Below are 16,725 nucleotides of genomic sequence, written 5' to 3'. Positions count from 1 at the left end.
AGTTAGGCTGGTTCCAGATTATCAAAGGCTTTGCAATCAGCCAACAAAGAAACTGATTGAGGCAATAGTAGGTAGTGGAGCTTATTGACTGTGTGTGTATTCTTGTTTAAGGTGACCCTGATCAACCTCATAGAGAGAAGGTTGGCCTGATACTGAGGTAAGGTTCTACCCTAGCCAGAGTCTTCTTAGCTACTCTATTGAGGCAGGACCTAATGTTGTCATGTAGTCAAACCAACTGTGAGAGCCACTGAGGTTCAGGATCACAGAACACTGGAGGAAACCTCAGAGATCTTCCAGTCTGCAGATCTTCCATCTTGCACCAGGCTGGATGAGGCCAGCAATGGCACATGAACCCATACTAACTGCAATGTTGACTTTTTTGTTTCCAAGTGAAAAGGAGCCTAAGCTGCCGGCCCCCCATGGTCAAGTTTGTGTGTCCGGCTGACAACCCCCAAGCGGAAGGGATTGAATGTGCAAAAACCTGTCAGAACTATGACTTGGAGTGCGTTAGCCATGCTTGTGTCTCCGGCTGCCTCTGCCCTCCAGGAATGGTAAGATGGGGTTTCATCATGGCTAGGGAAAGGAATGGATTTGATGGGTCCCTCTAGTTCTTTCCACCTTATCTTCCTGGTGAGGGCAAACAGCTAGAGCTTGGGGATATGGTGAAATGGGAGATGATCTCTCAGGTCTCTTCCAATCATGACATTCCAAGATTCCATGAGATGAGTAATGAGGGGCAAAAACAACAACAAAAACCCAATAAAACCCCAAACCCACCCCAAACCAAAAAGCCAACTTTTTTCCCATAAAAGTATTTTATTATTTTCCAGTTACATGCAGAGATAGTTTTCAACATTTGTTTCTATAAGATTTCCAGTTTCAAATCTTTCTCCCTCCCTCCCCTCCCTCCACCCTCACCAAGACAGAAAAAGCCAACATTTGATATAGTTGACAACTTCTTCCTATTAGGCACTTAGACTTCAGAGTATTGATTCTGGCTCTCGATTCTCCTATCTTTCTAAGCAGTCTTTCTCTGTCTTTTCTTTATTTTTACATTTTCTTCTTAAATACGGTATAGGGACATTTCTTAAGATGATGACATCCTTAGACTCTTTTCCCCCCTCTACCTTGGAAATCTCATTCACAGCCCTGGCTTTACACCCTTATTCAGGTCACTCCTTATTCTTTATTTATAGCTCTGAAATCTCTTCTGAATTCCAATAATGTATCACCAGCACCTTAAACTTCAGAATACCTCAAGATTTTCTTTTTTGGGGGCAGCTAGGTGGCACAATGGATAAAGCACCAGCCCTGGATTCAGGAGGACCTGAGTTCAAATCTGACCTCAGACACTTGACACTTACTAGCTGTGTGACCCTGGGCAAGTCACTTAACCCTCATTGCCCTGAAAAAACAACAACAACAAAAACTTTTCTTTTTTTTCTTTTTTTAATCATAAAGTATTTTATTATTTTCTAGTATCTATGTAGAGATAGTTTTCAACATTTGTTTTTATAAGACCTCAAGGTTTTCGAAATTGAGTTTATTATCTTTCCTTCTAAACCTGTTCCAGGCTCCTGACTTCACAATGCTTATTAGTGACAACCATTCACCTTTTATACCAGTTGGAAAACTGGTGCCATCCTTCCCTTCCCTTATATTTACTCAGTTACCAAGTCCTGTCAAATTTTCCTTTTCACCATTTCCCACCTCTATCCCTCTCTTATCTCCTCTACTCTCTTGGCTTCCATCCTAACATGAGCCCAATTTTCCACTTCCCAGGATTAATGAAGGAGCATCCTAACAGGTCTTCTTGTCTTTACTCTCTACCCGTTCTGCCCTATCTTTCATGTTTTTCGGTTGTATCTGAGTCTTCATGACCCCATTTGGGATTTTCTTGGCAATGATACTGGAGTGATTTGCCATTTCCTTCTCCAGATCATTTTACAGATAAGAAAACTGATACAAACAGGGTGAAGTGACTTGCCCAGGGTCACACAGCTACTAAGTGTCTGAGGCCAGATTTGAACTTAGGAAGATGAGTTTTTCTGACTCCAGCCTGGGTGCTTTATATACTGTGCCACCTAGCTGCCCTTCTATCCTTAATGCCACTACCAGAATAATCTTTCTTTATTTGTAGGTCAATTCATGTCAATTCTCTGCTCAAAAAAATTTTGGGTGGCTTCCTATTGTTTACTAAGTGAATTTTATACTTTCTTATTGGGCATTCAAGGCCTTCCATAATCTGGTTACACTATTTCCAGCCTTATATTTATTAGTTCCCTGCATTCTTTTGTGGCTCAGTTGCAGGCTCTAAAGTGGATTTTTTTTCCCAGCAAAAAAAAATTATTTTATTTTCCAGTTACATGTAAGGGTAGTTTTCAACATTCATTTTCATAAGATTTAGAATTCCAAATTTTTCTCCTTCCTTCCCTCCATTTCCTCCCTCCTCCACAAGATCGCAACCAGGTTATATATGTAAAATTCACAAGTGTTCTTTTTATCAGTTCTTTCTATAGGGGTGCATAGTAAGCTTCCTCATTAGTTCCTTGGGATTGTCTTGGATCATTGCACTGCTGAGAGTAGTTAAGTCATTCACAATTGCTCATTGAACAACACTGCTGTCACTACACACAATGTCCTCCCAGCTCTGCTCACTTCACTATACATCGGTGTTCATTAGTCTTTCCAGGTTTTTCGGGGATCATCCTGTTTGTCATTTCCTGTAGCACAAGACCATATAGCACAGCCTTTTCCATCATTCCTCAATTGATGGACATTCCCTTGTTTCTCAATTCTTAGCCTCCACCAAGAGTTGCTATAAATATTTTTTGTACAATTTTCCCCCCTTTTCTCTTTTTCATAATTACTATTGTTAACTGTTTCCCTTCCATCCTATTCCCTTCCCCATGATATTTATTCTATTATCCATCTTCTTTCATCCTATCACTCTTCAAAAGGGATTTGCTCCTGTCTGTCCCCTCTCCCACTCTGTACTTCCTTCTTTTGCCGCTCTTTATCCCTAAAGTAGATTTTTTTTTTCCTTTTCCTTTTTTTTTTTTGGTGCGGGGCAATGGGGGTTAAGTGACTTGCCCAGGGTCACACAGCTAGTAAGTGTCAAGTGTCTGAGGCTGGATTTGAACTCAGGTACTTCTGAATCCAGGGCCAGTGCTTTATCCACTGAACCACCCAGCTGCCCCTAAAGTAGATTTTTGAAAAAAATTAACAACATGGCCTGAGCTTTCTGGCCTCTATGCTTTTGTTAATACTGTTTTCTATGCTTCAATACTCTCACTCTTTCTTCACTTGTTGGATTCCTTCCTAGTTTGTGTGTGTGCGTGTGTTTTGTGTGGGGCAATGAGGGTTAAGTGACTTGCCCAAGGTCACACAGCTAGTAAATGTCAAGCATCTGAGGCTGGATTTGAACTCAGGTCCTCCTGAATCCAGGACTGGTGCTTTATATACTACGCCACCTATCTGCCCTCCTTCCTAGTTTTTAAGTCCAACTCAGAGTCTACCTTGTCCTTGCAGTCGGCCTCCCCTCATTCATACCCCTGTCCTATCAGCAATCACTTTCCCCCTTAGACCACATCTTTCTTTGCAGTTCTCTGGTGCATTTATGTAAGGTTGCTTATCGTGGTTATCTCTGTTTGTGTCTTATCCACTTCTTCCATTAAGTTTTGATAACATACAGGTCTTGGACTATATCTTATCTAATCTAAACTTTCATCTCCCTCATCACCAAGCACACTGTTGTCACTGATTCTGTATGAAGCTTGATTGCTAAGTGCTGAGAATATAAAAAGATAAATAGGAAATGATTCTTGTTCTCAAAGAGCTCCTGATCAATTTCCCTGGATTTTTCTCTCCTGTGTGATGTCACTGATGCTATTTGTTTACAGCATAGAAGTAGCGGATGCATGCCTGGGGATTTGAAAGGGAGGGCCCCACCAAACTATCTTGGGCTTTTAATAATTCCTAGCCACGCAGTTATCTGCCACTAGAATTTTGTAAAGTAGGTTTTGAAAGGAAGAATGAAATTTAGGGCTTGCAAAGAGTTCCATGCCTCCCACTTCCCAACCCTTCTGAACTTGCCAGGGGAGTCACTAGGGAATACTTCTTGCCAATTCTCCACCGAGTTATAGTCCCCTACAAGGCCTCTGAAAAGACTGAAAACTTAACGGAAATAGTTTCAGGGGGCAATATGATGTTTATAGAACTTGCCCACTACCTGTGGTGCCCAAAGGAAGCCTTGTTTTTGATTCCTTATATAAGGCATTTAGAGTGGGTGGCACTTCAATGAAATTAAATCTAACAGGTGTTATTGGACACTATGTGTGAAGCACTGTGCTAGATGCTGCCTGGTACAAAGACCTCAAGTGTTTATATTCTGCAGTCCAGACTGAAGGCCTCAGGTCTGTGAAAGAAACAGAAAAATGAAGTGGGGGCTTGGGTGACAAGGAGCTCCGTGCTACCTTTAGCATCTGGCCTTGAGGGCTTAACGTCCTTATTAAGTATGGCTTTATTCCTTCTCACACAATCCCTAGAAGATATGGTTCTTTCCATATGAGGAGGGAAATGCGGCTTGGAGAGAGGAAAGAGGTTTTAAAGCATCATTTGGGATATTGGATTAATGGAATATTGGAATAGGAACCAAGAATCCTGGCTCCTTCAGAATGAATCTCAATGAGGTCGTTTGTTTGTTTTTTTGGTGGGGACAAATGAGAATAAATGTAATTAAATATTAATAAGCACAATGATAATTTTATTATTCCTAATCCTGAGTGGATAGCTGGTCTAAAAGAATAAAATGAAGATGTAGGCTGGGGATTCCTTGTCCTTGGCATGGATTCAGAGATGTCAGATAACTGGGAGATTTGTACACCAGCAACAGGTAGCTATAATATACTCAGTGGGTGTCCATGTTGTTACAGATTGGATCATTGTTTGTTTTCATCATTAGAAGACAAGGCTAATGTTGTAATTTGCTTTGATTGAATTAACCAGAGTAATAAAGGCAAAGTAATTTTTTTTTTGGTGGGGCAATGAGGGTTAAGTGACTTGCCCAGGGCCACACAGATAGTAAATGTGAAGTGTCTGAAGCCAGATTTGAACACAGGTGCTCCTGAATCCAGGGCTGGTGCTTTATCCACCTAGCTGCCCTGAAAGTAATTCTTTAAGCACGAGTAGGATGGTGACTGTAGTACAAGTCATGTGTTCCCAGCTGGAATTGTGGCCACAATGGAAACCTCCAATTTGAGCCCAGCTGATAGTCTCGAGACCATTTCTCGGTTCTGTCTGAACATTAGTACCAGCCAGGAATGGAGCACTAAGACTTCTAGAATAAAAAGAAGATGGGGGGGTGGAGTTTTAGGCAAATAGTCTATGCTGGAATATTTCTCAAGATTTCTGCTTCCCAAATTTTAATTGGATCCCTCAGCTTTGGACCCTGATCCAAATCACTTCTTCCCAATTACATCAGCATTCAGCCCCCCCTACCCCCCCCAAACAATGTCACTCTTTCTTGAGTCTTGTTTTCACTGCCCCAAGTACCCTGTCTCACAGTTTTAAGAATACATCTTATTTCCATTTTTGAAAAATTGGGATGTCTACCCATTCCTTGTCTTGTGGCATTTCCTTCATTCTCCATGATTTTTTCAAGATCACCCGCAGTCGTTCAGCAAACACAGCCATCAGTATCTTTTGTACCATAGGGCTTCCTTAAGTCTGGTGAATTAATCAATCTCATTGAAAACAGCTAGATGCTCTCTTGTTATCTCCTCACTTATCTTGGCTTCCATCCCCCATTAAGCATTTTTTTCCTATATTCTAAGGAGTGTTTTCCTTGGTGAAGAAAATAGAAGTGAGGTCAAGTCTTTTATCTTCACCGTGTCCTCTATTTTTGTCCTATGTATCTTGACTATAGCAAAACCCCAAGCCAAAACAACACCACAAACCACTTTTTATCACACTCAGCACCAGCTTTGGCTTCCTGTGAGATTTAGGATACCTGACATTATCTCATTGCATCTGTGATCATTTCTAGTGTTCCTGCTTAGTCACCTGCTTTGGCCTTTATCTCCTATTTATTTGCCTTTACAAAAGATGTTTACTGTGTTCCCTGCGCATACAAAATGATCTCTATAAACAGTTTTCCATTTTCTATTTCACTGGGATCTTTTGTGTTATCAGAATTTTGTTTTTGAGTGTACTTCCCAAACTCTTCCAGAGTTCAAATCTAGCCTCAGACACTTACTATCTGTGTGACCCTGGTCAAGTCATTTCACTCTGCAGCAGTTTCCTCATCTGTAAAATGAGCTGGAGAAGGAAATGGCAGTCCACTCTAGTATCTTTGCCAAGAAGACCCCAAAATGGGATCACGAAGAATCAGGCATGTCTGAAATGACTGAACAACAACAAATTATTTTGTATTGTCACTTTGGGTTTCTTTTATATTTCTTGTGTACATGTTATTTCTCTCCAGTAGAATGTAAGCTACTTGAGGGCAAGGACTGTTTTTGTTTTTGTTTTTCTATCCCCAACATCCAGCACAGAGAAGGTTCTTAAAAATGGCCCTTTGAGTTGAATCAAAGCAAACTCCTGAACCAATCAATTTTTGTTCTTTGGCCTCCCAATATTACCTGTTTCCGCCACAGGGTGGTGACAGAGTATAGCTGGCTAAGTTAGTTATCGCTAGCAGAATATTCAAATCTTCGAGGGATCTTGGACACCACTTAGGCCAGTTCCCCTCATTTTGAATCTGGGGAAACTGAGGCTTAGAGAGGTTAAGTGACTTATATGAATTATGCAATATAGTTCACAAAGACATCACTAAAACTAAGGACTTAATTCAAATTCCATTTGTCAAATACATGATATTTGGACAGTTTGGCCAATATTTTTTGATTGAAGATGAAATGCTTATTACTGATGGTATATGTTATGGCTATCAAAAAAATTTCAATAGTCCAAGTTATCCCCAACTAGTTCCATATTCCTCACTATCATTCCCACTCTCTAATCTCTTCTTATTTTCTGACTCCTTCCCTGCTGCCTACCAACTCATGCATGTCTCCCTCATCTTTAAAAACGTTTTTACTTGTTCTAATCATGCCTGTTACCTCTCCTTTCTAATTGTTTTCCTCTTATTTTTGACATTCATCAAAATTTTTTTGAGTTCTAAATTCCTTCCTTCCCTCCTGTCCCAACCACCCATTGAGAAAGCAAGCAATATGATATAAATTATACATGTGAAGTCATGTAAAACATATTTCCATATTAACCACACTGGAAAAAAAGGGAAAAAAAGGAAGAAAAATAAAGAAAGTTAAAAAAAGTATGCTTCAATCTTCACTCAGAATTTATCAGTTCTCTCTTCTGGAGGCAGATAGCATTTTTCATCATGAGTCCTTTGGAGTAATCTTGCATCCTTATCTTCTTGATCAGAGTACTTGCTACCTCTTCTTGGTTAAATCTTTGATAAAACTGGCAAAACTAGCTACTTTTATTTATTCTCCTCTTATTCAGTTTTAAACCTTTTGCAGTCTGGCTTCCAACCTCATCATTCAACTGAAATGACTCTATCCAACATCACCAATTATCTCTTAATTGCCAGATTTAATGGTTTTTTCTCAATCCTCATCCTTCTTGAGCTCTCTGAAGTCTTTGACACTCTTAATCACTCTCTTCTTACTTTTTTTTTTTTAGTGAGGCAATTGGGGTTAAGTGACTTGCCCAGGGTCACACAGCTAGTAAGTGTCAAGTGTCTGAGGTCAGATTTGAACTCAGGTCCTCCTGAATCCAGGGCCAGTGCTCTATCCACTGTACCACCTAGCTGCCCCAATCACTCTCTCTCTCTCTCTCTCTTTTTTTTTTTTAGTGAGGCAATTGGGGTTAAGTGACTTGCCCAGGGTCACACAGGTAGTAAGTGTTAAGTGTCTGAGGCCGGATTTGAACTCAGGTACTCTTGACTCCAGGGCCGGTGCTCTATCCACTGCGCCACCTAGCTGCCCCTCACTTTCTTCTTGATACCCTTTTCTCTACTGCTTTTCCTTTTAACTGTCTAATCACTCCCCAGTACCCTTTTCTGTATCTTGTCTCTTTTCCAATGATATTATCTTACTTGGTAAATCTCTGTAATTCCTATGACTTCAGTGATTGTCCCTATGCAGATGATTCTATTTATCCAGCCCTACCTTCTCTCCTGATTTGTGGTCTCCCGTCTCCAGCTGCTTATTGGACATCTCAAACTGGAGGTCCCATAGATACCTCCAACTCAACCTGTTCTAAAACTAAACTCATTATCTTTCTCCTCAAACCCACCTATCCTTCTAACTTCCTTACTTCTTTCAATTTCTCTCCTGAGCTTCAGGCCTGAATCACCTCTTAGACATCTCAGATTGAATGTTTCATAGGTATCTCAAACTCAACATGTTCAAAACATAACTCATTATGTTTCTCCTTTCCAAAAAGAAAGCAAAAGCTCTAGGATCTTTTATTATACCATTCTCCTTTCTTTCCATTTTTTCTTTTCTACTATTTATTTTAAAATGAGCGTATTATTTTATCTCTTCTTTTAAAATGTCTTAGTGATGCTCTTTTTTGCATCTCTAGAACTACCTAGTAACTCCTTCCTCTCCCAACAGAAGCCCTTCTATATGAATAGGTACAGGTAAACAAAACAAATCAACACATTAGTCATATCTGAAAAATGTATTCCTCAAGAGTCTACCTGCTTTCTACTAGGGAGCAGAGGGCCTGTTTCACTGTTAGTCTTCTGAAGTCTGGATTGGTCATTTCATTGTTTAGAAGACTTTGCTTGTTGTTTTCTTTTGCATTATATGGTCGTTATACATCAGTTCATTTAAATATTCCCAAATTTCTCTTCTTATTTGTCTTTTTTTTAAGTGTGCAATAATATTTCATTGTATTCATATATCACAACTTCTTTCTTCATTCTCCAATCAATAGGTACTCACTTTCCTTCTAGTTCTTTGCTACTAGTGGTTGCTAGTATATTTTTTATATTTCTGGAACCTTTCCCCCTTTGTCTTAGACTTCCTTTCACCTTCTCTTCTCCTGTTCTTTCTCTTCCTCTTCTCTGACCCAGTTATCTGAAGAGCGGGTTAGCTGTGGGATTCCTTTTCATCAGAGAGTAAATATGGGGGGGCCCAGGTAGACCTTGCCTTGCATTAGGTAGGAGTATGTGTACCCTAAGTTGTATGGTTTAAGTAACACTTCAGTAGCCTTCATAAAGCTCTGGGGATCCTTAGCTCAGCTTGCCTCACATTGAATAATTCAGGTTTTCCAGAGCTATCAAACACAGCCACAGGCACTAAAGAGAAAATACTAGACTGTTGGTGACTTTTGACTCAGTGGACAATCAAAAAGTTCTTCTTTTTGAATGTGGTGAGGGACATGCAAACAGAATACATGTGCATGCTCCTGAATCAGGAGTGGCCCCTGGTCCCAGCCTTTCTAAATCCGGACTTCCTGCCACAAGAGTTGGCAGCAAGCAGCAGGCAGAGCTGAACGTGCTTTGAGAATGGGACTCCCACTGGCCAAGACCCCCATTACAGTAGAGAATTTCCATACCTTCTGAAGTTCCTTCTTTATCAAATTGACAGAAATCATGCCAATAGGAGATTCACTTAGGTTAATCACCATGATCTTTTAAAAGACAAATGCCTTTGAGAGAGGAAAGTGGGATCACCTGTAATTCATAATCTAACCCTAGTTCCTCTCTTGAGCATCAGTCATATATCACTAGCTGCATATTAGACATTTACAAATAGATGTTCTGGAGCCATCTCAATCTCAATGTGCCCCAAACAAGACTCATCACCTTTCTTTTGTTATTGTTATTATTATCAATTTTTACTCATCACCTTCCTCCAAAGGTTCACCTCTGTTCTGAACTTCAATGAATGAATGACACAACATTTATTAAAGGCTTAGTATGTGCCAGGCATGGAACGAAACCCTGGGGATACTAATAAAAAAGAGTGTAATGATTGGAATGATGCCACCTGCTGGAGACTTATTGTAGAAAAGCTCCACCATGAAAGGAAGGTCTTTGAGGGCAAGGCCATGTGTCTTTTCTTTGGCGTCAGGAAGTGACGTTTGCTGGTGGGAGGAGGAAGGGGGAGCCGGGAGCTCTGTCTCGCTCTCTTTCCTTTGGACTCTGGTGGAGAGCGGAGCAAGAAATGTGCTCTCCCTTTAATAGATAGATGAATGTAGGCCTTTCTCTCTCTCTTTACCAAATTCTTATTCTCCTTAATAAATGCTTAAAAGCCTAACTCTTGCTAAAGCTTATAATTTATTGGCGACCACTCATTAGATATTTTAGACAGACTAGCTAGAATTTTAGCCCTTAACAAGAGAGACAATCCTTACCCTCAAAGAGCTTATTTTAATGGGGAAACAAAAAATGGTGGCTAGGGAAGGAGGAAGTCATAGGCATGGTCAGTGGAGCCTTAAAACAATTGAATGATGTTTCCTTTCCAGAAGAAATAGAAGGGTGTGTGTGTGTGTGTGTGTGTGTGTGTGTGTGTGTGTGTGTGTGTGTGTGTGTGTGTTGGGACATAAAGCTGAGGGGAAGAACATGAGCATTAGTGGCACAGCAGTAATATGGGTGACTAGGACTGGCTCGATATAATCAGAGCTTCCATCAATCAACATGGCCCCAGGGTAGGAGCTAGAGGTCCAATTGGGAGAGTATAGCAGGAGAAGGGGTAGCTCTATTTCTGCCAAGGACACTTTCTTCCTTCTAGTCACCCAAATTCACATTCTCAGTGCTGCTTCTGAGCTTTTGTTTCTTCATCTGCAAAATGCAAAAATTATCCTTTTTCATGCATAGGCTGTTGTGAGCTTTGTAGGCTTTAATATATTATTTAAAAGTAAGCTTTGGTTATAAAAATATCCATATTCTAGAAGACATCCCGGTCCTAGTAGAATGATGATTTCTCTCACAGTGAAGTGAAATTATTAGCAAACATCTTTCTTGTTAATAGGGGCTTGACTGGACTGACTTGATGGGAATAGTGAAAAGAAGACTGGGTGACTAATGATCCAGAACTAAATGTGATCATTAGTTGTGCATTTGGAGTGGGGAGGGAGATAGCCTCAGAAACCAAATGGACTCTCAGGGAACTGAGGCAGGGTGGTTTAATTAAACATAATGATAATGATAACCATACTAACACATTTATGTAGTGCTTTTATTGGCATGAAAAGAATGCTAGCCTAAGAGACTAGGAGTCAGGAGATTTGGAATCTAGACCAGTGTCTTCTAGTTTCATTTCTCTGGACTTATGTCACTACATTTGTAAAATGAGGGGTAATTAGATAGCTCAAGATGGTGAAATGATGCACTGAAGGTCATAGCCTAGATGACTTTGAAGTTTCCTGCTGGCTCCTACATCTCAGAGGCAGCTTGGTGGCATAGTAGATGGAGCTGGGACTGGAATCAGGAAAATCTGATTTAAAATCTGTCTGCAAACACTAGCAATGTGACCACCAGCAAGTCACTTAACCTCTATTTGCTTTGGTTTCCTCACCTACAAAATAATAAGACCCACCTCCCAGGGTTTGTTGTAAGGATCAATTGAGATACTATTTATAAAGCATTTGGCACAGTGTCTGACACATAGTAGATGCTATATGATTGCTAGATTTGGTTATACATGAGCAATTATGTAAAACATTTTCATATTAGTCATTTTGTACAAGAATACGTGAACAACAACCACAACAACAACACCAAAAGAACCATAATCTGTTTCAGTCTGTATTTGGATAATATAAGTTCTTTTCCTGGGGATGGCTAGCATATTTTATCATGAGTCCTTCGGGATTGTCTTGGATCACTGTATTGCTAGGGAGTATAGGGAGGGAGGGATAGAATTTAGAACTTAAAACTTAAAAAAATCCCAAATCCCAAAATACTATTTAAAAAGAAAGATGAAAGTAACCCCAAACTGAAGTGGTCATCTAGCTCCAAATGAAGACCTCCAGTGACTTTCTAGGAGGCTATGATTCTGGTCTATGGCTCTGTGATCTGTCCTGGTCTGGACTTGAATTCTTGGGGGTTGGGACCTAACCTTATTGATCCTGAGGTAAGTATATGTGTCTGGGGGGAGGTGTGTGTGTGTGTGTGTGTGTGTGTGTGTGTGTGTGTGTGTGTGTGTGTTGATTCCATTCTCCAGCACAGGTTCCCCAGAGAAATGGCTCCTTATTCTAAACCCTTTTGTACACTTATCCCCTCATTCTAGGATTGAGATCCAATTCCTAGAGTGGAGAAATCTATGGCTAGAATAAACCTATATTTTTATTTTAAAAGTTCCCAGTCTTGAATTAGTACCCCTTCTTTAGTTGATATCACCCCAAACCAAGGCTACATCATTATCACAGCTCCAGCATTGGTTAGCGGCATATTCTACCATGGTGAGGTTTCAGGTGAGTCATTGTCAACCACCAAGAGCCTTTGGGTTCTGTCTCTTTTAGGTCCGCCATGGAAACAGATGTGTCGCCCTAGAAAGATGTCCCTGCTTCCACAAGGGCAAAGAATATGCCCCAGGAGAAACAGTGAAGATAGACTGTAATACTTGGTAAGGTATAGTCTGGGGATAAGGGAGACCGGAGAGTGTGAGAAAGGGGCTTTAGGGAATGAAGATAAATGGGGATGGGAGGGGAGAAGAAATGGGAAGCATCGTGGTGACAATTGAAAAGAAGGAGAGTTGGGACAAGCAGGAACTTCCTACCTTCCTATGGTAGGAATTTAGGCAAATCTTTCCTCCTCTCTATGACTCTGATTCATCACCCATAAAAGGGCAAGAGACTGTTAAGGAATACCTCATTACCTCTAAATATCACAGGCCTCTGGTGAAGTACATGTGCTCTGACTTTGTCTCTTAAAGCTGGTCCTGGTAGATCACTTTTCAGCATCCAGAGGGGCCTACTGAGGAATTGGACTCTCCCTTCTCTTCTGCTATTGCCTTGAGACCTCATCAGTTGTGTTTGCCCCCGTTGTTAGAAGGGCTAGTACACCTATTCCATCAAAAATTAAGATAATTTAAGTATAAATGAACTTTTACAAGGGATATTTACTTCAAAGGTGTTATAACAATTAAAAAGCATTTTCCCTCACAATTCAAGGACACACTCTCCCCCTAAACCCCTTTCCCCTCTGTCTTTGGGGGGAGTCAGTTTAAAACTTATCTCAATTCATTCCTAGCATTGATCCTTTCAAGTAGCTTTCCAAAGGTAGCCTCTCTACTTGACAAGTTCTTTCCTTAGCTACTGCTGGGCTAGATCCCCAAAAGTCAACCCAAAGGTTGTTCCAATGCTCCATGGGAGTATTGATGGCTAGATTGACCACAGCCCTTTGCCTGGACTCTGATGCCCAGATTTCTGTGATTCTTTCTCCTGATATGTCTAAACTCCCAAGGTGAAGGGCAGAGATTTTGCCCCTTTCGCTGGGCATCATGTAGAAAAGTTTCCTCAGATCTCCCAAGAACAAACGAGGCCCAAGAGAAAGTAGGCAAAGCCAGGTTTTGAATGCATCCACAGCCAATCGATGAGTTTCCTCTCTTCCATATATTTAGCCAACCAGAACCAGCTACAGAATGTTTCCACATACTCCACAGTCTCTCCTGTGTTCTTTTCTTACACATGATCATGATTCTCCCAGATGAAAGCTCTCTCACATCCTCTGTATGAAGGAGTTGCATTAGCCAAGAAAACAGTGGGGTCTATGCATGTTCAGGGCCTCCATTATCCCAGGTTTGGAAAGACCTAGTCTAAATATCCATTCCAATGCCTTATTGTGCAGTGGAGGTAATCCTAGCCTCTCTAAATCTATGCTGGAGAAGACCTCTGACAGGTCTTCCCAGTCTGGAAAGGCCTCAAATGCATCTGGCCTGATGTGGTTCTTGTCCAAAGACCCACATAAGTTCAGAGAGGCTCCTGACCTGAGGGAGAGGCTCTGGAGGACATAGATTTTTGGTGACCAGGCCGTCTACTCAAGTGTGGTCTGGGGCTGCCCTTTGCATCATCGATGCAGAAATGATAGTTGATGAAGAAGCCATATATCCTTGAAGTACTGAAGAGTCATTGTCATCAGTGTTTTTGCATGCTTGATCTTGTGAGTATCATCCTAAGAGTTATGGTGTCCACAGGGATAGAGCGGTCAAGGAAAGTGAAATGATTTGCTCAACAAGGAACCATCAAGTTTATGGCCAAAGTGGGAATAGAACCAGGTGTTCCAGCTTCCAGTCCTTGGTTCCTTTCACAGTTCTCTTTGGCCTTCTACACCCTCAGTACATGATGAAAGGCCTTCCCCATGGAGAGCTTTGGGCTCGAAAAAGGGACAGTGAATAATTCCTTAGGAGAGCTGGAGGTCTTTCCTCTCTGAAGCTTCTCTCATCTCCGGTTGTATACATTTCACTGTCAGCTTCTGGAGAGTGTTAAGCATCAATGGGGAGGTGGCCCAGAGAGGCTGTGACTACAATTTCAAGGAGGATTCTAGTGTTGCTTTTTCTTTCCCTAGGTCTGAGGCCTTTCTGATATTCATTTAATTTATAGGGACTGCGGTAGGCTGGGAGAAATTGCCTTGGGAAAGTTTAATGGCAGAAGACAAATCCCTTTAGATTTAAAGCCGTTGATGCCATACTCATGGCCTTTATGACATAGGATCATAGACTTAGAGCTGAAAGGGACTTTAGGGGCCATCACATTCAACCCTCTCATTGTACAGATGAGGAAACCAAGATCCAGAGAGGTTAATTGAATTGCCCAGCATCACATAGCTAGTATCTGAGGCTGGATCTGAACTCAGATCTTACTGACACCAGGCCCAGTGCTTTATGTACTATATTACCCAGGATGAGGCTCTCTGCTAAGGCTATGGATGCAAATATGAAAGATGACTATCCCCTATTAAAAAAAAACAACATTCTGCTAGAATAATAATTTGCATAGCACTTTAAGATGGGATAGAAAAAGCAGTGGCTCTGGAGGCAAAGGACTTGGGTTGAAACCTTAACTCTGATATTTACTACTGGAATAATCTTGGGCAAGTCACAACCACTCTGGGGCTCAGTTTCTCTATCTGTAAAACGAGGAGGCTTCTGATATGCCTTCCTGGTCTGGGTGCCTATGAAGGTTCCCAGAGCATTTTTTTTTTCACAATAGCCCCATGAGGTAGGTTGTACAAAGATTATTAGCCCCATTTTACACACGAGGAAAATAAAGGTCTGAAAAAGGTGAACTGATTAACCTGTGGTTATGTGGCTAGTAAATGTCAGAGATAGGATTTGAACAAAGACCTCCTAACTCTAGCGCCAGCACTCCCTCTGCTCCATTATGTTGTTTCTCACTTCACTGGGCTGCCTCTGTTTTCCCTTTTCTCCCAAGTGTGTGCCGTAATAGAAAATGGGACTGTACGGACATGGTGTGCGATGCCACCTGCTCAGTGATCGGCATGGCCCATTACCTGACCTTCGATGGCCTCAAATACACCTTCCCAGGCAAATGCCAGTATGTTCTGGTGCAGGTAAGAACTAGGCTTGACAAAGGAATATTTGTTTGTGGGTGCAAATTGAGAGGCAAGTGCTTCTTGTAATTTTAGGGCTTTTCATGTAGGATCATGAGCTGCTCTCTGCAGAGAGAGATCCTATGGCCTGGTTTGTACTGGTCCATTTTCCATCTCTTGAGGAGGGAACCTTGACAAACAATGTAGTGTGTTGGAAAGAGCATTTAACTTTTAGAAAACATGGGATTGAATTCCAGCTCTGATATCACCTGGGTGAATGTAGGCAAGCTGTAATGAATCTGTTTGCTCATCTGTAAGATATGGTTAATATGGCTTCATATTGCAAGATATGACAGCTATGTGGCATAGTGGATAGAACACAGAGCTTGGAGTTAGGGAGACCTGAGTTCAAATCCGGCCTCAGTCACTTAAAAGCTGTGTGACCCTGGGCAAGTCACTTCATCCTGTTTGCTTTAGTTTCCTCATCTACAAAATGAGCTGGAGAAGGAAATGGCAAGCCACTTGAATATTTTTGTGAAGGAAATCCCAAATAGGGTTGTGAAGAGTCGGACATGACTGAAACAAGTGAACAACATTTTCCTGGGAATGTGTATGACTCAAAGATGCTTTTTGTTTCTACAAATGACTTGACATAGTCCACCCTGAAGGCAGAGGGACAAATGAGATGACCCCAGTAAGTTGTTACCATTCTAAGATTCTTTAGTTCCTTCCAAAAATTTCCTTTTCAACACAGCATATTTGGCATGGGGGGATGGAGAAGGAGGGGTGGGATCTGGGGAACAGAAACACTAACATTGCCCCGTGAGGTGAGAAGAGCCCTAAGAATCTTATCTAGTGAGTGGAGGGTTGATAACTTCTCCTTTTACTTTGACCTTGACATAAATTCCTATGAATCTTAGGCAATCATGGAGGAAAGGTAGGCTTCGCTATAATAGTGGTGAGATAACTTTCTCTTGAGGAACTTTAAACAAATTTGTTCTCATTGCTTTTGTCCTTGGGAACAGAAGTAATATTGAGATGGGCTGAAGGAAGCACCACAAATCAACCTTGGACCCAAAGATTGAAATACTTCATAGCTAAGAGAGGTAGTTAGATTATTTTAGACACTGTGTTAATAGGTACCTATCAAAGGTAACTTTTGGTTCACTTGTTGTTTAGTTTCTTTTCAGTCA

At 41.1% G+C, this 16,725-nt stretch overlaps 1 protein-coding gene across 1 annotated transcript in view; it reads left to right on the top strand.

Annotated features, from left to right (window-relative positions):
- VWF (von Willebrand factor) overlaps nucleotides 1-16,725 on the top strand; it is a 213,719-nt gene that overhangs the window by 103,165 nt on the left and 93,829 nt on the right. The window contains exons 18-20 of the mRNA XM_043968561.1: nucleotides 391-551; nucleotides 12,505-12,608; nucleotides 15,415-15,553. Coding sequence (XP_043824496.1) covers nucleotides 391-551; nucleotides 12,505-12,608; nucleotides 15,415-15,553 — 404 coding nt within the window. The remainder of the gene's footprint in view (nucleotides 1-390; nucleotides 552-12,504; nucleotides 12,609-15,414; nucleotides 15,554-16,725) is intronic.

The sequence above is a fragment of the Dromiciops gliroides genome, chromosome 5 (assembly GCF_019393635.1).
Source record: "Dromiciops gliroides isolate mDroGli1 chromosome 5, mDroGli1.pri, whole genome shotgun sequence".
Lineage (NCBI taxonomy): Eukaryota > Metazoa > Chordata > Mammalia > Microbiotheria > Microbiotheriidae > Dromiciops > Dromiciops gliroides.
The sequence above is the reverse complement of the archived record's forward strand: the minus strand, read 5'-3'. Positions and strand labels throughout refer to the sequence as shown.